Source organism: Drosophila willistoni (genome assembly GCF_018902025.1).
Source record: "Drosophila willistoni isolate 14030-0811.24 chromosome XL unlocalized genomic scaffold, UCI_dwil_1.1 Seg141, whole genome shotgun sequence".
In the NCBI taxonomy this organism is placed as follows: domain Eukaryota; kingdom Metazoa; phylum Arthropoda; class Insecta; order Diptera; family Drosophilidae; genus Drosophila; species Drosophila willistoni.
In genome coordinates, this window is record NW_025814052.1 from 6,948,844 (window position 1) to 6,974,020 (window position 25,177).

At 38.1% G+C, this 25,177-nt stretch overlaps 1 protein-coding gene across 3 annotated transcripts; it reads right to left on the bottom strand.

Annotated features, from left to right (window-relative positions):
- Positions 1-1,359: 1,359 nt before the first annotated feature.
- Positions 1,360-24,570, bottom strand: LOC6649336 (histone deacetylase 5). Of its 3 annotated transcripts, XM_002071611.4 has the most exons (14): positions 24,476-24,570; positions 22,521-22,655; positions 14,213-14,325; positions 8,795-8,902; positions 8,136-8,438; positions 7,558-7,631; positions 7,362-7,495; positions 6,034-6,180; positions 4,249-5,279; positions 2,904-4,181; positions 2,711-2,830; positions 2,214-2,648; positions 2,012-2,145; positions 1,360-1,933 (listed from the first exon to the last, which is right to left on the bottom strand). In XM_002071611.4, the coding sequence occupies exons 2-14, from the start codon at positions 22,555-22,557 to the stop codon at positions 1,879-1,881; spliced, it is 3,969 nt and encodes a 1,322-aa protein (XP_002071647.1). In that variant the 5' UTR covers positions 22,558-22,655; positions 24,476-24,570; the 3' UTR covers positions 1,360-1,878. The 3 variants fall into 3 exon arrangements, with proteins under 3 accessions (XP_002071647.1, XP_046867311.1, XP_023035234.1); XM_047011355.1 differs by lacking the exon at positions 22,521-22,655; XM_023179466.2 differs by lacking the exon at positions 6,034-6,180.
- Between the last annotated feature and the right edge of the window lie 607 nt (positions 24,571-25,177).

Sequence of the window (25,177 nt, forward strand, 5' to 3'; positions counted from 1 at the left end):
AACAGATAACAAGAGATTTTTATTAAGAATATATATATATATATCTATATATATATATTTGCACCTAGGGGTCCTGCCCTACTTTCACTTCTTCAAATTCTCCTTACGCCTTTTCTCTTTATCTGCGAGTGTGTGTGTGTGTGTGTGTTCTATAGATTAGTTATTGATTGAAATTCTGTTTTGAAATTATGATTTTTTGTTTGGTTTTATTTACAATATAATAGTTTTGCTTCATTTCAGACATTTGTTGAATCGGTTATATCGGTATTCATATTATTGTAACAGCTTTAAAAATTAGGTATACATACGTAATTATATATATATATATATATATAAGATCTCGGCAACATTTAACAACAAATTTTATTTCATTACTTATATTCGTTAATTGTGTTTCATTTTTATATTTTTATATAGTTTTTAGATTTGTTTTACTCTGCTTTTTTTATCAGATTGTTCTTCTTCTCACACATTTATTGCACAAACATAATGTAATTAGCTTTGCGTCCTTTTTTTTTCTTGTGTGTGTGTTTTAAACATAATATAACATATAAAATATATATATTTTATTATATCTTGTACTTGAAACTTTGCACTAAACTATAAAGACAAAAAAAAAAAAATTATAATAATAGTTCTAATTATATTAATTTTTATAGTAATAATAAATTGTACAAAAAGACTGTTTGTTTTTTTCTTTGTTGGTTTGTTTCTTTTGTTTTTGCTGTTGTTGTTTGCGATTTGTTATAAAGTTGTTAATCATATTCTTAATCATTCTTAAATACGAACTAAAAAAAAGCACACTAAATAACACATACATAAGTATATATATTATATATAATATGCACACATACATACTATATATATAGTAATTCTTGTTCTATATCATTTCTCTCAAATAAGAAAATAAAACATAGCAAAAATATAAGTCAAAACGGAAGATGAAATGAAGAATAAAATTCTATGATTTTTTTGTTTCTTTTTTTTTTATATAATAATTGTTAAGTGAAATTCCATTTCACATGAAAAATTATGATAAACATTTTCTTTATAGTATATAGATTTACCGTTAGCTTGTGTTTTACATCATAAATACATCGTGTTGAGTGTGTGTGTGTGTGTGTGTGTGTGTGTGTGTGTGTGAATGTGCGTGTTACCGCCTGCTAAGCCCTGATCCTGATCCCAATTAAACATAACGAAAAAAATTATTAAAACAAAAAAAAAATGCCCAAAAATTGTTTATAACAATTAAAGAGAAACAACAACAAAGAAATCTATAGCTAGTTTTGTTCAGATATATATATATATATATATATATATATATGTACATATAATATCTTGTATACAATTTTTAAGCGGTTTCCTTTCTTCTCTCTCTTTGCGTTTTGGTTTTTTTTTTGTTTTTTGCTTGTGGCCCAGCCACATTTTGAACTTTAGGCCTTAATTCTTCTACATTTCTCTTCTGTACTCATTCTTTCCACTCTCTTTTCTCTTCACTTCACTTCACTTCTCTTCTCTCTGGCTCTCATTCGTTGGTACAATTTGTGTTTATGCTTAATTTGGGGAATGGGGAGTAGTAGTAGGTGGTAGGGTGAGTTTTGTTTTGTTTTCTTTTGTTTTGTTTTGTTTTGAGTATAACAATGTGAAGAGAGAGTTGATTGGCATTATAGGCGACAGATACGACAATAGCAACAACACTGAAGAGTTTGTTAATGAATCCTGGATGGAGCTATAGATATTGGAGGGCGCTGCTGTGCATCATATCCATTCAAGCGCACAACGACGACGACGACGACGACAACGAACAACAACAAATTTTTGTTTGTAAACCACAACAATAACTAAATGTACATTGAGCAGATTGCGTCGGGGTTAAGCCTATTTGGTTTCATCCTGATCCATCGGCTCCTCCGAATCATCGCGGGAGAGCGTTCTAAAATAAATTGATAAGAAATGTAATAAATATACAAATATATTTTGCCTTAATTTGTGAATTTTAATGGTATCTTACCTATGCAGTGACTGCATAGATAGACCGGCCATGGCGTTGACCGTTTCAGATTCATCGTGCTCAATCTTGAGAGCATCCAGGGCCGAGAGTCCGACTGTATGCTCCAATAATCGTACGCAGGGCCAATGTGTTTGCTGTTGAAAAAAATATATACATATAAACAAATGATAAACAAAACAATTCCCTTGTCTTTCTCTCTTACCTGGATGGCTATTGTCCGTTGCAATGTATTGATGGCATTCTGACATGGCGGTCGTTCTAGCTCCGTTTTGGCTATGGGTGCCGCTGGATCGCCCAGCAATGCGCGAACACACTCTTGGGCCGAATCACATATGGCTGCCAGATCATAGCCACCCTCAAGAGCCAGGACCACCTTGCCATTGGCCAATTGAAGTAATTCGCGTGTCATATAGCCAAAGCAAGCTGGCGACACATGATAGCCACCGAGGGGAGCTGGATGACCGGTTGCAGCATCAAAACCAGATGAGACAAGAATAATATCCGGATTAAAGTACTTGGCAATGGGCATCACAACGGTACGGAATGCAGCAATATATTCGGCATCGCCCAGCGGTGGATTTAAGGCGCCAGACCATGAGATATTCACATTGAAGCCGAGACCAGCACCAGCGCCGCACTGCAAAGCAATATCGGATTCTGTGTAATTGTATCTAAGAGAAGGAAGGGAGGACAACTCACCTCAGTGGGACCGCCTGTGCCGGGAAAGAAATTACCATCATCGTGGCGATGTATGGAAAGGTATAGAATGTCGGGACTTTGGTAGAATGCTTGCTGAGTGCCATTGCCATGATGAACATCCTGCCGAAAAGAATATTACAAAGGATTATTGAAATGATAATGCATCATCAATCGGTCTGTGATCGAAACGTACCCAATCCACAATCAGAATGCGTTTCACTTCGGGCAAACGCTGACGCAGCAGCTTCGCGGCAATGGCAATCGAATTAAAGAAACAAAAGCCCATGGCCAAATTGGCCTCAGCGTGATGGCCGGGTGGCCGGACGACAGCGAAACCATTGCGTAAATCGCCCTTGGCCGTTTTAAAGGCCAAATCAATGACACAGCCGGCAGCCATGCGGGCCGCAGTGGCCGTATGATGCTCATTCCATGTGGTATCGAGATCGACACCCAATCCACCGCAGGATAGACGCACAAAACTGGCGGACAAGGCGCTCTCCAGCTTGGGACGACTCAGCTGACACTGATTGGAGCCAAAGAGCATGGCATGAGCCTCTGTGTGGACTGTCTGCAGTTCCTCCTGGGTGGCCTTGCGGGCACGCAATCGATCGCAACGCTTCACCAGATCCGTTTCGTTAAGACGCGCCCAAACACTCTGCAGACGTCCACTGTGCTCCGGATGCAGTGAGTTGTCGCCACAGATGCAGCTGTGCTTCAACATCAATGGATCGTAGGCCAGGCCAGTGGTGATCTTGTGCTTGGAGTTGGATGTCGAATTGTTGCTGGAAAGTGGCGGCGATGTGGCCGCAGTCGATGTATGAGGATGTGGATGTTGTTGCTGCTGCTGACGCATCTGGGCCGCATAGACAGCGGCAGCGGCGGTGGCAGCCGAACCGCTGCCCAGAAACTGACGCCGATGTGGCAGGGATAGATTGACGGGCGGTATGTGATCAGCCGACGATGAGGTGGCTATGGGTGTTGGCTGTTGCCCAGTGTCTGGTATCTGGCTGAGACCATGTGGCCCCAATGGCACCAATGGACTGCTCAATGTGCGTGACAATGGACGCATCACGACTTTGGCCAATTCCTCCTCCTGCAGATAGAGCAACTCCCGCTGTTGTTGCAGGTATTCCTGATCGCGGGATTTGCTAGCTGATTTGCCGCCCCCAATCGGAGCGGCTCGATAACCTACCGGGCAGGTAATAGCGGCAGAGGAACCACCCGTAAGCGCAGCCGCTGCTGTGGCCGCCGCCAACGCTTCGGGCAGATTCTGAGATGTGCTAGTGGCTATAGTTGTGGTTAGGACTGTTTTGGGCGGTTTCTTTTTGTCGGTCAAGTCCATGACCTCGGCTGAGGAATCGTCCTCCTCCTTGAGCTGTGGCTGCTCCCGTACCACGGCCCCGCTCCGTGTGAGAACAGCTTGACGTAGTTTCTGGGTAAGCACCTGGTGCTCATATGCTTGACGTTCCGCCTACAAAGATAAAACATTTCAATTGTCGATCTGCTCCTCCTTCTATTCGCATTCTCAATTCACTCACCTCGCTATTCTCGTAGTGAGTTTGCACCACACTCAACTGACTGGAACCTGTTAACATGGGATGACCCAGGGGCAGGGGTGCTGATTGTGTTCTGCCCAATGGCCGATGGCCCTGCTTATGAAGATGCACTTGCGCCACTTGGGAATCTGTTATGGGTGTGCTATGTGGCGGATGATGACCACTACCAGCACCACTACTACCACTACCACCAGCACCACCACCACCACCACCACCACCACTAGCAGCAACAGCAGCCGCGGCAGCTGCATACAGGGCATGGCTATTTGTGGGCGGCAATGTGCCAGCTGCTGCCGCCGCCGCAGCCATGGCAGCGGCATGGAGATTAACAGTCGAATTGGCCAGACCGCCATGCAGATACGACGACGACGATGATGGCAGTATGGAGGAGGCGGCATGGGCTTGCGGCGGCGCTACATCACCCACCAACGATGCCTGCGACGATGATGTGGATGTGGCCGATGCGGATCGCACCACTGGCGATGGTTGTTGCGGTGCAATACCCGTGGCTGGCATCATTCCTAATGGGCCAGCTGACGCCGCCGCCGCCGCCGCCGCTGCTGCAGCTGCCGCCGTTGGTGGTTGTCTACCAAATGGCAGACCCAATGGATTATAGTATGTGGGTGGGGCGGCTCCAACACCGACACCGACACCGACACCGCCACCAGTTGCCACATGCTGTTGGAGGGCAGCAAACATGGCATAGTTAACATGGGCCGCCGATGCCGCCTGAGCGACTGTGGCGGCGGCAGCGGCTTGTGCCTGATTGCTATTTGTATGGGGTAAATGCGGACGTCCCAGTGAGATATTCGGCAATGATGGCGAACTAAACAATGGCAAATCATTGATACTGCTCCGTTGGCCCGGCTGATATTGTATGCCCTCCTCCTCGTGCTCCTCCTGTATGGGTGCACTGGTCGGTGAGCCGCGACTCCCAACAACGCCGACAGCCAAAGTGGATTGCGAGTTATTTGGCGGTGAGTTTGGCCCCGAATCAGGTGTGCTATTGCAGTCTAAATTGGGTGAACAAGAAAGACGATATTAATAATCATATCTACATATATCTATCTATATATGTTTGTATAGTTTTGCAAATGGACAATGGCAGCGCGGAAGAGCATCAGCAGCAGCAGCATCAGCAGTAACTTGGCTTGGCTTGGCTTGGCTTGGGTTAGTTGATTGAGTTAAACATTAAGAACAACAAAAAACGATATTGAAAAGATCGTGCGGCGGGGCGGGCTTCTTCAGCAATTTTTAAAGGGTTTGGGAGGTCAGTTGGTATAAGAAGAAGAGCAGGGTTAGATTATAAAACAACAACAACAACAATAAAAAGCAACAACAATAATAAAATTTAAACTAAAAACATTGAATTCAAATGAAAACCTTAACAATAAATGTCGAGCACTTAATTGATTCATCTCAATCAAGGTTGATTCTCCTCCAACTGACCTGACCGAACCGACCGACCGACCACCCACCCCGGCGTCTCTATATATATATACATATATATATAAATCTCATGTCTGTAATACAGTTTAATTTAAATATCCAATTCAATTGGGAAACAACAACAGCAGAAAATAAATCCCAAACATGTTCCAAGCAGTTTTGAGCAGTTGACGCCGCCTGCAAGTGCCCAGAGCTTCCATTTGAATTTGGATTAGATTGTTTTGGATTTTTCATCTGTATGTCTGTGTCTGTGTGTGTGTGTGTTTGTTGGTGTGTCTGCCTGTGTGTGTGTGTGTGTGTGTGTGTGTTTATACTTACTTGTTAAAACAGAATTCTTTTGCTGTCTACGCTGTGCCGCCTGCAAGAGGCGTTCATGTCGTCGTGCTCCAGCTGGACCGCCAATCCTAGCCTTACGCTCTATAACACTCTGTTTAAGGCGTATCTTCAGCAGATTTGGTTCGGATGCTATTGATGATTGTTGTTTTTGGTTTTATTTTGGATTTTTAGGTTTAATATTAAATAGAAAAACATTTGTTTGGTGTGTAAGTGTGTGTGTGTGTGTGTCTTAACTGTATAGAAATTATGCATTTTATGGGAGAGTTTTTTTTTACACTCACTGTTAGTTCATTAGACAGATAATTAAGCCATGCTTGAAAATCTTAAATCAATAAACTCTTTTCGAAAAATCCCGAAATTTTCTTTACACTAGCTAACTAAATCAAAGAAACTAAACTAGTTCAAAGAACATTCAATAGGATCAACAATATATAATCTAAGATCAATACTTTATCTAAAATTGTAATACAAAAAATGTTGATATTTATTTTTCTCTACAAATGATTAGAAACTAAGCATTTTACAGGTTTAAAAAAAAAAAAAAAACCTTAGGAAATCTAAATCAGTTTTACAAATGATTAGAAACTAAGCATTTTACAGGTTTAAAAAAAAAAAAAACCTTAGAAAATCTAAATCAGTTTTAATATTAATTATTTGGTTGTCTATAGTGTTCAACCGTTTGTAAATATTTCCCAAAAAAATTGCCTAAAAATATTGTTCAATACTGAAATTTTCAACTTAAAGTTCTTTTTCCCAGATGTTTCAAGGAGATAGACTTCTAATATCTAATAGAAGAGTGATGCATTGGAAATAGATTTGCCACAATTGAGGCACTTTTTGTCTTTTTCTACCTCAGATATTCTCTAACTCAAATTTATAAGCGACAAATTGTTTCTTAGATGATTTTACGAGGTGCCAAATTTAATAAAATTTCCAACTTTCAGCCTAAGTTAGTGGCCTAAAATAGCCGATTTCTGCTCCAAAGATCTATTTTTAGATTTGTCAGTGTTTTAAAGTATAGCCTACAATTAATAAGTATACGATATTGTCCATTGTATTGATCTCTAATCTGTGCTTTTTCCCATTCAAACTCTTAGTCACTTAGTTTTATGTAATATTGACGTAATGCTAATCAAAGGGTATTTTTTTGTTTTTTTTTGTTTTTAGTAATTGATATAAAACAAACGGCAAGCATTGCAATTAGTTTTGAGAGCTGATTCCCCGCAAATTCTTTACGATAATATTTCTACCTCCCAAAGGATAACTTCTCTTTCTCTTCTTTCATTTATTGTCTTATGAGGAAAACTCACCTGTCTTTCTGAGTGGAAAATCAGAATCATATTTGAGCAGTGTTGGTGGCGGCGGTTGAGGTATTTTATAAGGATGCGCACTGGTCACAGTGCCCGCTGGCAAGGATTCACCTGATGAGCTTTTGACAACGCCACTGCATAAACAAATTCATTAGTTCATAAGTGTGTGAACTTTCTTTTGGATTTCTATACATACCGATTACGATAGGGTGATGTTGTTGTTGTGCCATTCGATGCAGCCGCCTGCGATTTCCGACTCATAATAAAGTACTATATAACGAGGGAGAGAGAAAGAGGAAAACGTTTAATTGTTTTCAATAAGTGGAAAGAGCAGCCCTAGAAATGCAGTACACATCATTAACGAGCAAATGTAAAATTCTGAATTAAAGTTCTCAAGTTAGCAAAAGTTCATAGACCAAATTTCATTATGGCACGCTATTAATTGAAAATTCCGATAATCATGAATGAAATTAAGATTTAACAATTAAGGATCAACCAAAAGATCTACAATAACTTCGAGAGTTTGTCATAATCTCTTCAATTAGGAAGATTTCTGGGCAAAAAGTGATTTGTCATCCAAGAGGTTTCTCAAGCAACAATACGGCACATCCTTAGGCGATTAAGACTTTAAAATTATGTTAGTAAAACAAAAGGACTTGGACTTGCTAAGTATGTATGTAAGTGGTGTGGTCTGCATTTCTAGTAGGGCCTGGGGATAAAAAAAAATAAAAAAAAAAACACCAAATAGATTCAACTCTTCAATTGGCCAATTACATTGAGAAGCTGTTTGACTTCGGGACTGGCATTGGCGCTACAATTCTCCTTACGCTTCATCACTTCCCGTTCACGACGATCGCGTTGTTGTTCCCGCTGGTGTTGTTGCTGTTGTTGTTGTTGTTGTTGCTGCTGCTGCTGGTGTTGTTGTTGTTGTTGTTGTTCACGTTGTTGTTGTTGCTGCTGCTGCTGCTGTTGACGATGATGTTGATGTTGCTGCTCTTCGGCAACATTCACAGGCTGTGGCATTGTTTCATGTTGTTCCCGCAATTCCTGGTATGCGCCATGTGAATGCACCGCAATCTAAAATAATAAATAACAATAACAATTTAAATTTGATTTTTGTAGAATGATCTATTATTGTTGTTGTTGTTGTTGCGGCGCCTCTGGCTTATTTGTCGTCCAAAATCATTTCCGGCCTCTCGCACAAAAAAAAAAAAAAAAAAAAAAGCATGATGATAATTTTATCTTATACATATTTTGATGTTTTCATGTCTCGCGAAACCCGGCGTCGTTGTCGTCCGTCCGGTCGGCCCACGCGCCGGATTCTCTTCTTCAACAACAACAACAACAACAACAATCAGTCGACATCGTCATCAACGGCGACTGCGACTGAAATGTTTTTTTTTTTTTTTCGGTTTGTTCTTTGGTTTACTCACTTGATATTTGTGCTGCAATTGCAATTTATGCTCCAGTTCCATTTGTTTCGTTTGTTCCTGAAATGTGTCAAATAGCCTTTGTTTTTGCAATTCCTGATTCTTTTTGAGCTAAACAGAGAAAGAGAGAGAGAGGGAAAGAAAGAGTAGGAGAACATTATTGACTAAGAAAGTGAAAAAGTCAAATGCAAAGAATGATGAGTAATTATTGGGCCAATTTGATGACTCATCCTTTATATCTACTCTTCCTAGTGATCATTATTGGCTATAAGATCTTTCCAAGTTTTAGTACCGATTAAAAGGTAAATTTGTTTAAAAATTACCCTTGAACCTTTCTAATACGAATGTCGGAATCATCATAATAAGTTTCATATCAATTCAATTATACATAACAGATCACTTGATACCTTTTTGAAGATTGATTTAAGTTAAGTGATTTTGCCAAAATGTCAACGTAATGTTGAACCCTTTAATCTATGTGCGATTGAGTGATTGGATCTCGTTTAGGTAGTTAGTTATTCTCAGGATCAATCATCATCATCATCATCATCATCATCATCGTTTGAGTCATTTTGAATAAATAGGCAATGTGAAGTAGTTATTAATAAGAGATTTATAAGCCACAATTCAATCTGAATCATTCCTGATCACTAATTATCTGACTCTTCTTTTCTCCTCATACATAGGTACATATATCAGCCACCCAACCCCCCATTCCGCACCATCAATAATATTCATAATAATAATGTTGTTGACAATATGTTTCCATGACCTTAACGTTGGCGTCTTTGCCGATTACGTCTCCACAGACGCGCTGAGAGGGAGAGAAAGAGACAGAGAGGAGGAGGAGGAGGGAGAAATAAAGCATGGCCCTACCTGCTGCCTTTACTCTCTCCTCTTTCTTTTTCCTTTCGTGTTGCTTTCTTTTGCCACACAAGTGGCCAAAACGCAAAACACAGAAGAAGCATAGAGAGAGAGAGGGGAAACACTCAGCGCACTCAGAGAACCAGAACCACCAACACCACAACCCAAAAACCCAATAATGAATAATTTTTATTGAAATATGCGAGAGATTTTTGTTCGCTTCATCTTCTACCCACACTCTTTGAGCACTCTTCGTCGTTGCCTTTGCCTCTCATTCTATTCTTGTTTCTATTTTACTATTTATTTATGTCTAGAATCTATTATGCTTTTCATGTGTTTTGTTGTTTTCTTTTGTATTTTTATTAAAAATGTTTTCTTTGGCATTATGTTTTTTTTTTTCTTTTTCCGCGATTTTCGCGATTATATATCTCTTTGATATTTTCCGAGTGTTTTTTTTTTTTTTTGTTTTTGTTAATGGGAATTTTCGATATTTGAAATTTTATATATTATATTTGGTTTGTTGTCTTGACGGGACGCGCTTTCATTACAGTTTCATTTGATCGACTGGCAAAAAAAAAAAACAATAATTTAAACATACAATTTTCAAAGCAGTTGGAAGAGAAGCTCTCTCTCTCTCTTTCTCTCTCTCTCTATCGCACTTGCACTTTTCACATTGCTCTCTTTTCTCATGCGCATGGTTAGCGCATGCCAGACAAATGGGCGTGCGTCGGCGTCGCCGTCGACGTTGACGTCGACATCGATGGCATTGCCTGCTGATGATCATCGCCTTTAACCATATGCCAAATGTAATTCTTAGAAAATGCAACACACAGTCAGTCACCTGACCCCCAAACCCACTCCCCCGTACCACCCGCACTCAGCCCACTGACCATTACATGCCCTTCCCCCGCATTACATAGTAGGAGAATGAGGAGGAGGAGGAGGAGGAGGGGTAGGTTTGCCATTTGCCTTGCACAACTTTTGTCAGTTGTTGTTGCTCCTGCTATACAACGGACCAAGTGCTATAATTATAAATGGCCTATGCTATAATTAACGGGCCAAAAGACGACAGAACAGAAACCGCCCATATAAATAGAATAAAGAACAACAACAAACACAACAATTTGTTTAATGATGATGATGATTCTCTAATAGAACGACAATAACAACAAAAAGAAAAGGAACACTAAATTTATTGCTAATCTATCGATCTAAATCTTACACAAAAATCCCCTGCTAAATCCTCGGGTGAGGAACACAGAGATATATGTATTATCAATTAGCAATATTTCATCTCTTAGGCTGTCATGACCGTTTCCCCTACAACCCAAAAAATTTTAGTTAGTTAACCCCCCTCCATCAAAAATCTACACCTATGTAGATCTGTCACTGATAAGATGAATTTTTAACTGGATTAAGATACTCTGATAAATTAGTGAGACTATTAACATTCTACCATCTATACAACTTGTAAAGTTTAATTCAAATTCAGTTAACTTGAATCTAATTTCTACAGTTTTCTTAATATGTATTAATAAATCGGAAGTGGGCAAGATGATTCATTTCATACATATTTCAAGTTTTAGTGAAATTATCTTAAGACAAAATGTATCTTGGAATAAACTTTAAACTCAAATTAGTGCAAATTATCATCCTACTAAGTAGTATCCTCATTTTTTTTTTAATTTGTGTAAATGAAATTCTTATAAATTCAAGATAGAAAATTATGTAAAAAACCAAAAGTTTATTTTACAGATATTTTAGCAATTAGTTGCTTACTTGGCCTTCAAGTGCACCTGCACAGCAGGCCCCAACCCTTTCCCCCTTCCACTTACCCAACCCAACCATCCATTCTTTCCTTCTTCCTCCTCCTCCTCCTCCACCTCCACCTCCACCTTCTCCCTCCTACGTTAATTAATTTCACTAATTTACATTGCGTTAGTTTGAAAACAACACACAAAAGCATTTTCAATGATTAGCAATTTAGCAATTTCGATAAGTATAGTCAAATGTTGATGGTAAGGGGCAGCGTGGGAGGGGTTAGGGATAGTCTAGCCTGGTATGTATATAGTATATATATAATGTACGTATATATATATATGTATGGCATGATATGTCCGTCGTATATTTTCTCTTTTAAAAATAAAATTCACAGAAGTTTATAAAACACAAAAATAAATTCGAAGGAAGGAAAAATAAAAATAACAAAAACGGCAATCGCTTCAGGCATACAGAAGTAGCACAAGAAACAATTGCGGATGAGAGGGACGGGACGGGATGGGACACGGGATGGATGGTTGTCTTGGGGAGAGGAGTGCGAGGGGGCGGCAACAGTAGCAGCAGCACAAGTAGGAGGCGAAGGCGTGGCCAACACTTTAGCAACAACTACAAAAATAACAACAAGGCATCGAACAAAAGAAAGATTAAAGAAACTAAAAATATAATCAAACAAAAACAAAAGAGTAAAACAAAACAAGAACGGAAAAAATCCGCATACTTAATTGTTACAACGACTTTCCAACACTCTTCCGCATTCACTAAGCAAAAACAATAGTCACTTCATGATCCATTCGGCAAGCAATCGGCTCATAACTCACGAAAGATGATGATGCTCGGATAACATTTAAGACCTCCTGCCAAGGAAGCTTTTACTCTCTCTCTCTCTCACTGTGAAGATAGTGAGAGAATGAGAGTGCAATTTAAGCCGACATTTTATGTACTCTCGCAGATATCACTTCGGCTAACGTACGTTTGTCTTCTATCTGTGAAGAGCCGATTATGTTCGGCTTCCCAAAAATGGACCTGTAACCATCTCAAGTTCTAACTTTGGCTTTTTGTACGAAACGTTTATCCTAAATCATCGTCGAAATTAAAGGCCACCTCAATACACCCTTTTCACTATCTCTCTACAGGGTATTTTGAATGCAGCAAATGAGAAGGAACAGGCACTAAGTGCGTAAAGGTGCAAAACAGGTGAAGTGACCTGAGAAGTTGAAAGTTAAGACTCGACTCAAGTAAATCAGGGAATAGAGGATCCACAATCAACTGGCAGCTGTTCATCATACCCCAAAAACGAGAATAGAACAATACCAACAACAACAACTAGGCATCAATTAGTTGTTGTCGATGCGCTGCCGCTGTATGTAGTAGTTCTCAGTCTTTGCTTCGTTGCTCACCACGATCTCCTCTCATTCTTTGCTCTCGCTTGCTTTTGATTTTATTTTTAGATATTTTTATTTAAAAAATGCGCAAAAACTCATACAATACATATTTTCGTAGTGAAAACAATAAATATAGAATCATTAAGTTGTACACGCGGATATATTTAGATACATATACCCAATACTTAAAGAGAAAGAGAGAGCGAGTCTGTGTGTGTACAGCAAACGGAGGCAACATGAAGCAGCAGCAACATCAACCAGCCCACTACGCGGCAGCAGGCAGGCAGGCAGGCAGCCAGGGGGAAGGAGGAGCATGAGGCACGAAGCCAAGCAAAAAGTATAAATAAAGCGCAAGGCAGGCAGCAGTTGATGATAGAAAACAAGACAAACTAAAAACCAGCAACCACATAACTAGCCAAAACTAAATGCAAGATCAACTAAAGGATACCCTGCCCAAGGACTGTTTGCCCCTTATTACCATTACCAAAGTCAAGTCAAAACTGAAATTTCACAACGTTTCTAATTAAGACAAACACACACACACACACACAATGTTTATCACCCATATGTAGGGTATTTGAATGCAAAGAGAGAAAAGAAAGGGGGAAAAAAATGTGCCACATGCCGCAGCTTTTTGCCTAAGTAGGCGGCTAGGCTAGGCTAATGGAATAATGGAGGGGGTGGAGCGGGAGGGTAGGGGCGGCAAGAGAATCTCAATTAGCAGACCCCCAAAAAACGCAGAGCAGAGATCATGATCATAATGATGATGCTCGCTAATGGGACAAAGTCATATATACATACATACATATAAATAATAACACGCTCGATTCAAATTCAAACGAAAAACAACACAAAAACACAATTGATACAATATTGACTTTTCTCTTCTGGAAACTCTCTGTGTGGAAATGTTTGCCAATACATACTAGAAAACTAGTAAGTACTACTACTTAGTAGTAGGTCCAAACATTCCCCAGTGACTTTTGTACATTCTTATCTATTTATATATGTACATATACACATTCATTCGACTGATATCATTCTGTCGTCCTATTTGACGTCAGTCGATTCCCAAGAAAATCCCCACTCTTAGCAATTTCTCTCAAGTCTCTGGCTAGATAAAGATTAAAATATCTTATGGTTACTTAGTTGAAGTCATCGAAACATTTATAATAAAACTCCAGACAAGTCTGATGGCATCATTGTGAAATGATATCGTCCAATTGTTTTTAACAATGAAATCAAATTGATATGACCAAAACGATTACTAAAAATAATCTTTCAGTGACGACTTTTAGTCTGGCATTACGCCGACTTAGTAATCAGTTTACATATAGTTTTTCTGAGTGTTTTTTCATTGTGTGTTCAGGGGGGCTTCAGTTTTGATTGTGCTTACCTCCATGATCTGCTGATCGATATCAGCCGCTGGATGTGGCTTATAATCCAAAGTCAAAACGCCCGATGACATGCGAAGTAAGCGCTCATCATTTCCGGCTTCCGATGGCAGATCTGCAAATTGTAAGTATCTCTAATTAAAATACATTTCATATATGTAAGTAGAAGGTGTATGTGAAAGGCGATAAACAACAATAAATTATGTCTTAGTATCTTAAAAAACATGTTTTTTACATTATGATTTATTTTTGTTTCTGCTTTTCGTATTTTTTCTAAAGTGTTTTAAGTAGGTAACTATTAGGGTTTATATTTATATTTATAAGTATTATATTATTATATAGCGTTACGTTTACAGATTAAATCGGTATATTAAAAGATTTATATTGGGCTCAGATTTGTACAAAATTGAGCCCTAGGTATAAAAATGAATAATGACATTTCTTTAATGAATTTTTGCACTTTTAAAGATAAGTTCTTTAATCATCTCTCATAGACAAAGCAGGTTCCCCAAATTTGATGCGAGATTGGATGAAAGTTTTCTTTTGACTTTGCACCACGGCCGAATTTCGGAGAGAGGAAGTGAGGGAACTTTACAAAAGAAGGGTCCACCTTCTCCGACAAAACGCAAAACGTTTATGGAAAATTACCAATTTTTGTTACAAGACGACAAAAATCACTAACAAATAGTCCCCCTTACTTGTTCAAATTTGGCCCTGCTTATCACCAAGTGATAACTACCAGTATTTCTATCTGGGTTAAAACGATTTTGTTGGTGAAAAATATGAATCAAGCGATTACTACATCATTTATTTATAAAATATTAGAGAAGATCAAAGAAAGGAACAAATCTCTCTCGCGCTTGTGAGAGCTAAAAAGAGGGAGGGAGAGAGGCCAGTTTTCGGTTTGTAAACTAAAAGTTTATAATAATAAAAGTTAATCACAATTCAGCAAGTTCGAGTAGATACATCTTGATGAAATCTTATCTACCTAAATATATAATTATTATTACATTTCATGAAAGCTAGTTTCAACCGACTATTGACAGTATGCTCCACCCACTCCTCTCCCCGGGCCACCCCCTCGCACTATTATTTTTCAATACAATCTGTCACTGCGTAGCGAGAGATGAGCAGGTGCTAAACCACAGGTGAGCCACACAGCAGATGTAGAAAACGAGCGTGCGTGCAGTTCGTGGAGGAAGGAACGGAAGGGAGAGGGAGCGGTCGACCGGACGGACATACCCAAAAATAGCAGAAACCAACCGCAGTAGTGTCTCTCTCTCTCTGTGTGTGTGTGTGTGTGTGTGGTGGTGCTGGTGGGTCGGTCTATTGCCTGATTATATAGATAAGGTCGAGCTTATCAGACGCTTTTTAAAAATAAATCTAAAACGTATTTAGCTTGCTGCGCGACGTCGTCGTCGAATTGGACCTCGTAGGTTCGTCTATGTGTATCTGTGTGTGTGTGTGTATGTGTGTGTCTTTGACTATTTTTAGTAACCTTGTACAAGTTTACAAAGATTACATCGTACGAATGACGTTCTTTTTTTTTCTCTCATTTTTTTTTAGATAAGTTTTTAAAGCTGCCGTTGCACGTGACGACAACGTTGACAGCGTTGCGAGTGAGCAAGCGAGATAGATACATAGGTTATCTAGCTAATAGAGGAGAATCATACCAGTTCCGTTTCATCTTGGGCTATGTTAACTGTAGTTAGGGGCGATATGTCGTATCTCTTCCCTCTCTCTGTGAGCTTTTGGCACGTTTTAGCACTGGTAAACTAATTTGATTTGCAGCAAGGCAAACGAAAAATTATGAAAGCAAACCACACACAACAAATACTCAAACACACACACACGCACACACACACAAATGATTTAACCACGAATTAGAAGGGGGAAAAATTCTACATTTTTGGTTTTATTTTACATTTTTTTTTTGTTATAATAAAACCCCCTATTCACCACCCCCCTAACCCATTCGGGACCAATGTTGCCCACAGGCAAAAGCGAATAGCGTACGTAGGACCTTAAAATTCATTCGGAAAGGGTTAATTATTTGACTTGATCTATTTTCTACACTCTATTTTTGAAAATTCTTAATTAAAATTAACAAATTGATGCATTTTCATTATGCGGTCTTAACTTTCTTAAGAGGAAATCGTTTCTTTAATATGGTGTCCCCCTCATTTCCCCGATCCAACGATCTGTTTCTAGGCAAATACTTTTCAAATACGCCCAATTTCTCGATTTATGAGTACGAGGTGTACATACATACATATATACAAATACAATTTTCATTGATAATTTTTCAATGACGATAACGTTTTGTCGTTCAAAAAGGCAAAGAAAAACAAAAGTGAGAGGGAGAGTGAGTAGAAAATGATTATGAGTATGAGCGAGAGAGAGAGAGAGAGAAAGGGAACAACAAGTGACCATCTTAAATGTGAATACATTTCTGGTATTTTATCTAAAAAGAAAACAATCGCAATTACACTTAAAAATTTGTTATTAGTTTTAGTTCTCTCCCCCTCTATCACACCCTTCTTCTCACTCTCTCTCTCTCTCTCTCATTCATCGACAATTAGATGTGAAGCATTTATTTATATATGTATTATACAACTGGACGACGACGACAACTAATTGAGTTATGACTAACCACATGTTCCACAATTTAAATTTTCATTCACCATACACAATACATTGCTCTCACTCTCTCTCTCTCTGTCTCTCTCACTCATTCTCTATTTCTGTTCTTCTTGCAGCCTAGTTAATTTATTAAAGCTTTTGTTCTTTTTGGGTAAGAAATTGATTTTAATTGAATATTAGTATGAGACACATACACATAAATAGCGGGGAGCAAATAAGAGAGAGAGAGAGAGATAGAGAGGTTGTGAGTGAGTAAGTGAGAAACAAAGACAGAAGTTATATCTATATATAGATCAGATCAGCCAACAATAAACGCATGTGCATATGTTATATACTCTCTGTCTCTCTCCATCTCCATCTCTCTCTCTCTCTCTCTCTTTCTCTCAATGTTTAGGCCGTGACCTGCTGCTGCTGCCGCTTCTGTTGCTTGTTTGGCTTGCTATTCTATATATAGAGAAGCATTTATAAATCGTGCATGGCTATAGGGAGTATATTTAGAAGCAGCAACCGCAATATTGCACAAATAAAATAGAAAGGCAGACAGCCAAGACAGAGAGTGGGCGGGGTGGGGCGGCAAGATGAACTATGAGATAAAAATGCCAACAAAAGCTTAAATTCACATCTTGCAAAAAACAGTTCTAATTCATTTCATAATCTTAATAATAATTGATTTATCAAAATCATTACTACATTTAACTAGTTTAATTAAGAGTCTGGACTTCACTAACTATGAGTTAGAACAAAACGTAAGCTTGAAATTCTAGTAAAAAGCAACAAAAAAAATGTATTTATTTCACAAACGTTTCAGGGGAATTAGGGAAAAAACCCCACCAAACCAGCAGACCGACTTAAAGTCGGCCATGACGAAGTTTGTATACCCTTGCAAGCTTTTCTGTTACTCCATCTTTATCTACAAAAGTACTGATCGTTTCATTAGAAGCTATATGAGATAGTAAGCCGATCTTGATAAAGTTCAGCACAGTAATTTGTAAGTGTATTAAGCTCACAAGTATTAATTTTTATAAAAATTGTTTTAAAAATAAAGTTATTGATCAAAGTCACTCTTTTCGACTGTTCTTCTCAATGGAAACTATATGAAATAGTGATTATATAGACTGACTTCTGATCAAAATGAATATACCCTTTTTCTTTTTAAGGGTATGCCAAAAGAGAAAGAATGTAATAAAGTGGTTAGTTTTTTTTTCAATCAATGAAATGATGACGAGGTTAATGGAAGTTTTTTTTAGTATCGAGAGAGGAGGGCCCGTTTGTCATTATGACCGCCGTGCGCGACTCATTGTATCAAAATTAAATATTCAACTGAATCTAATTTTTACACTTGTCGTCTCTCTCTCTCTCTCTCTCACACACTTTTCGTTAAAGTAACGCAAATCGCAAACCAAATTAGGGAAATTTACACTAACCTTAGTCTTTATCTCTTATCTCTCTCTCTCTCACTCTCCCTCTCAAAGTCAGCTGTTTTTGGTAAAGAGCATTATAATCATTATTATCATATTAATGCGTATCTCTGAAGCCACCCATCCATTTTGGCCCACCTCCTTTTCTTCTCTCCGTTTAAATCTCATTCAAGGTCATTAAAATTTTGTTTCATGTTGACATAAGAACACACTCTAAGTGTGTGTGTGTGTGTGTGGGTGCTTGTGTGGGTTGAGGGAAAAGAAAATGAAATGCAAATGGCAATTAATGGAAGTAGAAAGTTTTTCAATCCGAATTTGATATGCCTTTTACTACAATTGCTACATAAGCTGCAACTAAAATTTAATTTTAATTAAATTTGTTACTGGTCTTAGCTTCTTTTGTTCTCAAACTTTTGATATTCCACAAAATGAGTAAGTTAGTTAAGACACTTTTGAAGTAGGGTATTATAAAACAGAACAAAAGTCTGGCTAAACAATGTTTTAGCTTATGGACTTAATTACTTTATAAAATCGTTGTTAAATTATAGATAGATTATTAGATATAAAGAGTGGCAGGTGAACATTTTGAGGGGTTTGATATCTTTAACACTTAAACTAGTTGGGAATCACAAGTAAATGATGCGAAAAACAAAACAATTGACAAAGCTTATCAAATCATATGCCATATACTAATCGAGACTCCTATATATAGAATAATTATGTTTTGACTTTTTCAATATATTGCTCATTCGGACATTAACTTAATTAGATTCATTCATGCAAAAGAACTTTCTAATCGAAGAACATACATCACCACCCCCACCCCCGGCTCTTTTTGGGCAATTTATCCTATAAAGAGAAAGAGAAAACAAAAAAACATTGGCCAAACCTCACAATAAGGCAGGCAAACCCCCTAAAAAACCCAAATGAAAGCAAAACTGAAATTCACTTCGTTTATTTTGAGTGATAGGAGGCGAAATATATATGTATCTGTGTGTCTCTGTTTATGTGTGTGTGTGTGTGTGTGTATTATGGGGGAAATTTCCAGCGCACGTATTCTAAAAATAGACGCAATAACAAATAGCATTTGAGGCTGGGGCTAAGCTGGGTCGGCGGGGGTTCCTCTACTCAATTTACTATTAAGCGCCAGCAGCAAGTGGTGGCTGGAGATGGTTGAGTCCTGGGGCACCAATGAAGTTTCCTTACGGACACACCCCTCCCCTCTTAACCTCCATTTCTTTTGCACAACTTTTCGAGTTAACCTTGACAAATATAAAGCCAAAAAGCAACAACAAAAACAAGAACGACAACAGAAACAAACAGAAATGATTACCACACACAGATACATTGAAAAGGGAGGCACGAATGGAAGGGCAGACGTTAAGGGGGGAATGGAGGAGCTGGCAAAGGGCGGAGACTGTTTTGTTTTTTTTTTCTTTTTCGTTTCGTTTTGTGGGTGGTTGTTAGAAGGTTATACTGACGGGGCAAGGCAATACATAAACCTAACGATTTTATATAACGGTACACACAAACAAACACACACAAACAAACACACACACAATGCCAATGCTGGATTTTATTCTTGGAATGCCATTACAATAACTGATGGTAATGGAAGTGGCAAGAGGCAGGGTGGAGTGCTGGTTGCAGGTGGGTTGGTTGGTTCATTTACTAAGGTGTGAGTGTGTGTGTGTGTTTGTGTGGGCAAAAAAAAAAACACTAACTTGTCGCTTCGCCTTCTTCTGCTTCTTCTGGTTATTGCGTCTTAAACAAATTACGAATCGAGTCTAGAAATAGATTTGGGCGGCAAGAATAACGAGCAGAGGGGGCAGAGGGGCGGCAAATGGTAGAGTCGAAAAATGGAGAACAAATTAGTCAAATTTCGATCCATTTTGGGAAACAAATAAAACATTTTTACAAAAAGTAAGACAATTACTGAAAAATTAAATTATAGTTTTAGAGCATTGTCTAAAGGGGCGACCGCTCCTTCTCTTCGACAAAGAACCCTTCAATAATGATTTCAGCTTAGTCTAAAAAAAATGGATAACTAAAATAACGAGACCGAAATTTTGGAAATAAATTCATTAGTGCTGGTCATATTTTTCCTACCTCAAATCTAAAATTCCTTTGGCAACCTTGCATCCCTAAAGTATGCAATAGTTTTACAAAATGAAGTTTATATATTAAAAAGTTAATAGAAGATTTTCTAGTAGTATTCCTCGGAACTCTCCTTCCTATCCCTTCAAATCCAACTTCGGTTAGTAAAAAATGATCCTTGTTATAAATAGTCTTTATACGAATTTTCAGAAAACTTCCAAAGAATTCTATTTGCGACCCTCAAGTTCAGGCATTGTATTAGCCTTGTCCTTCTCCTGCTCCATGTCCGTATAAGCCCACTTCCGGCTTATATTAATTTTATGAAAAAAAAAACATGGAAAATTATTGATAGAATATAAGTTTTTGTTATTCTTTTGAAAATATTAAACGTGATTAGGCTTTAATGAAGCATTTTACCTAATACAGGTGTCTGGGTGTGTGTGTGTGTGTGTGTGTGTACTTCTAATAAGATGGAAGAATCCCTCCTATAGGTTATCAATATTTAATACTACTCCTTCGCTTTGTCCCTACCCTTCCCATTGTGATTGAGGCGCGTGTCAATTTGGAAATGGATGGAATTGGAGAGGACAACCCGATTCTGTCCGGATACCCCCCAAAAAAAAATATATATACATACGTATAAATTCTAGTATTCATACCCGTATCCATATTCAGTCCCCATCAACGTCAACATCAACATCAACATCAACGTCATTGTTACATACATTTAATTTTTTTTTTTTTTTGTTCAAAGGCAAGTAAATTTTACGTTGTAGCTGCTGCTGTTGCTTTTGTTGCTGTTGTTGTGTTTTTGTGCTAAAAATAGACCAAAATCGATAAACGAATGTTTTTCTTTTTTGGTTGTTGGTTGAGAGTCGGTCCGTCGGTCTGTCGGTCCCGCCTGTTCGTCGGCTCTTCTCTCATACATACATTTGTAAGTAGACACAAAGGCAAAAGCACCCGAGAGAGAGAGAGAGAGAGAGAGAGAGAAAAACACACATATATACATCAAGACAGGGAGAGAGAGTGAGAGAGGGAGACCAAGCAAGAGTGGGAGCAGCAGCAACTACTACAAAACGAAGATTATGCCAGGGCCAGTTGGCTCCACGTGCTGCTTTGCTTGCTTGCTACTTGGCAATGGCAGTGAACACAGTGAGAGAGGAAGCGAGAGAGAGAGAGAGAGAGAGAGAGGGCGCTGTGGCGGTGCTGGTGAGTGGGCCGAAAGTGAGTGAACGAGAATAAGAAATCACTCTACACCCCCTTCCCTTCATCACTTTTCACTGAACCCACCAAAACAACAACGTCCTGGACTTTTTTGCTCCTACTCCTCCTCACGCAATTCCAACACAGACAAACATTCTTCTTCTTCTTCATGTTCTTTTGGCGTTCCCATCCTTATTCTTATTCTTTGAGCTGTCGTCTGTCATGACAACGTCGACGTCGACCCCCGACCATGGACAATGTGTTATTTGCTGTTCAAGCCCGGGCAGCAGCTGCTGCTAGCCAAATTGTTAATGGTCATCAACCCACCACACCCTTGCCACCCTCTCTATCCACTAGGAGGTTAGAACAGACCTCAATTTTCACCTTGCCGCTACTGTGGTTAAATGTTAAGATGGTAATATTTATAAGTATGTACATCTTAACTGTTATTGGATTCGATTTCTTTTCAAAAAACAATTTTCCATCACTTAATAACCACTGTAATACACACAGTGGGCACTTTGGACAGGACAAAGCGCGCATGTGTTTCACTGCCTCACATCTCCCTCTCTGCTTCTGTCTCTGTCTGTGTGTAAACTTTTATTTTCCGTTAGATATTCTGAGTGATGTTAATGTAACGACAAGTAGATAAATGTATGTACATATGTGTGTGTGTGAGTTTTTCCTGTCCCTTTTGAAAAACCTTCCTAGCAATTGTTACATATGTGTGTATGTACATATGTACATATGTATGTAAGTGTGTATAATAATTGGAAACTCAGGAAATCAAAAATTAGATAACATGTCCCCAACACCAAGAGACAATTTAGCAAAAGGTCTGTTTAACCTTATTATATCGTGATCTTCTTATACACAAAAGTTGAATAAAATTGTAAATATTTTTTTGTTTTTTGTTTTTTTTTTGTGTTTTTTTGTGATTTTCACTTACCATGACGTATTGGTATTCTATCGTCAGGACTAGACATTTTGCATAAGATTTGCGTTGTGTTTTGAGGATAAAGGGAGAAGGATGTTGGATGGATGGGTAAATGGATGGATGGAGGGAGGACGCAGGAGAGAGATCCTGGAAGAAAAGAAATAGAAATCAAAATCAGATAATAATTAGATTGGAATTATTGAATATTTCGATCTATATAATTATCATTTTAATTTCATAGAAAAAAAAAGGTTTCCCAAAAAAACAAACATTTTCAACTTGAAAAGGAAATGAACTCAATCCCCACCCATATCTTTCGTGTAATAAAATATATGTACAAATACATATGTATATACATATGTATGTTTGTATGTATGTATGAATGTTTGTATACACATACATATTTACTTATGCATAGTATTTGTGCTTCAAGTGAATTTAAGCGAAATGCATGATTCCAAAATTGTGTTAATAGTTTTTGTATACTCTGCCCCTTAATCACATAGGCAATATAAACACGACAACAAAATGTAATTGATAAATACTACACAAATGAACATGCATACATACATGAGCATTTGGCTCCTTCTTTCGCCTTTCATAATTGAGGCATTTTATTAAGGGGAAAGGGTGTATTAAAGCCGGCGATCGGATGTAAAATATATGGAGTGATTTTTTAATTCATTTAAGATTAAAAAGTTCAAACTCTACTCTCCTCCCACTTGACCGCGCTTTGGATTCTTTTTCTCCCTCTCTCTCTCTCTCTCGCTAATGATAAGCTCAGCTTGAATAAGGGGGAAAATTTTACTTTTTTTTTGCATTTCGTAGATATCTTAATTCAATTATTATTTTTTTTGTTATGTAAAAAGTAATGAAAGTTTGACAAATAAATAGCGATCCAGGATTCAGGACAAAGGGCGACGTCCTTGACAGGGAAAACAATCAAATGAAATTATCGTTTGAATTGCTTGGGAAATCGCAGCATAAATTCAAGGTAAACAGTAGTAGAAACACACACACACACACACACAAAGAGGAAAAACTAACTACTAGTAATTAGTAATAAATAATTAAACAATTCAATCAATACAAGAACGGGAAACCTTTTTGTTGCTATTGATGGTTGGTTGTAGGCGTGGTTTACGCTCAGTAGAAGTTTTTATACGGAATATAAAAAGAAAATAAAAGAAATTGCAATCGAAATTAACTTCTAGACAAAATCTATCACTGTAAAAGATATCTACATATATAAGATCATTGATCATAGTAAGATGAAGTTGGGATACCGTTAAAGGCTCTAATTTAATGGAAACACAACGTATATTAACGTTATCTTTTACGATTAATCCCTATTTTTTTCATGCTCTGCCCCCTTCTTCTTTCTTAATACTATTCATTCATTTCTTTCCACACGCACAGTAAGCTTTTTTTTCTCTGTCTTCTCTCTCTCTCTCTCTCTCTCTATCTAGCTCACTTGGCTTTAAATTGTGACAGTTGTTGCATTTGCTATTTCAGTTGATTTTAATAAAAAAAAAAAAATAACAAAGAAACAAAAGAAAGAACTTAATTCTATGAAACGAACCAGTTTAATGCGCTTTCCATTACAACTTCATAATAAAATTGACGAAAAACCATCTCACATACACACACACACTTGTTACATAAATAATGGCGCATTGAGTGTATTGAAGGTGGTGCTGGTGGTGATGGTGGAGGGGGAGAAGTTGAAGGAGGAGGAAGAGGGAAGACCAGCAGAAGCAACAGCAGAAAAGAAGTCGCCGCTGTCGACGCAAGCTGCGCAACTTTGAAATTATTGCGGCGGCTCGAGGCGGTTAAAACAGCAAGAGAGTGAGCGAGTAAGAGACAGAGAGAGAGAGAGAGAGGGGAGCGACAGATCCAATAAGAATGTTTCTAATTTGACAAAAACAAAAAAATTGAGATGGAGAAGAAAAAACACGTATGCTTACCTCTTATTGTTATTGTTGTCGTTCTTGGTTTTCCAACTTTAAAACGTTTTCATAATGCCAAAATAACAAAAAATTATTAATCAAAAAATACACCAACACACACACACACATGTACATACATATATAAATATAATATATATATATATGTACGACAAATTCACGACTTTTTCTTGTATTGGTATTATTATTTCTGTTGTTGTTGCTGCTGCTGTTGCTCTGCTTTTGTGCTCCGTTGCTGCTGCTGTTGCTGTTGTTGTTGTTGCTGCTGCGTACGTATGTATGTATAATTTTTGCGCTCTTTTTCGTCACTTTTTATATATATGTATATATGTATATATACATATATTTTTTCTTATTTCTTTTGATTGTGTGTTTCTGCTCTTGTTGTTGTCACTTCACTAGCAATATATTTTTGTTACTAATACTTTAACAATTGCTTTTGCTTTTTTCCTCATCATCATTCACTTTGCATTCCGCTTCTATTTAGTTTTCCTATTATTTTTTTTAACCGTTTTCTTTTTTGCAGTTGATTTGAACACACTAAATTATTTTACTCTTCTTTTTTGCGTTGTGTGCAGGTAACTTTCGGTTACCTTTAACACCAAAAAAAAAAAACAAAAAATTAAATAAGTAACTCGCACACACATCCAGCCTAGAGCTCGGAATTAGAGGTGGAGAACTATCGCTGGTACTATCGGTACT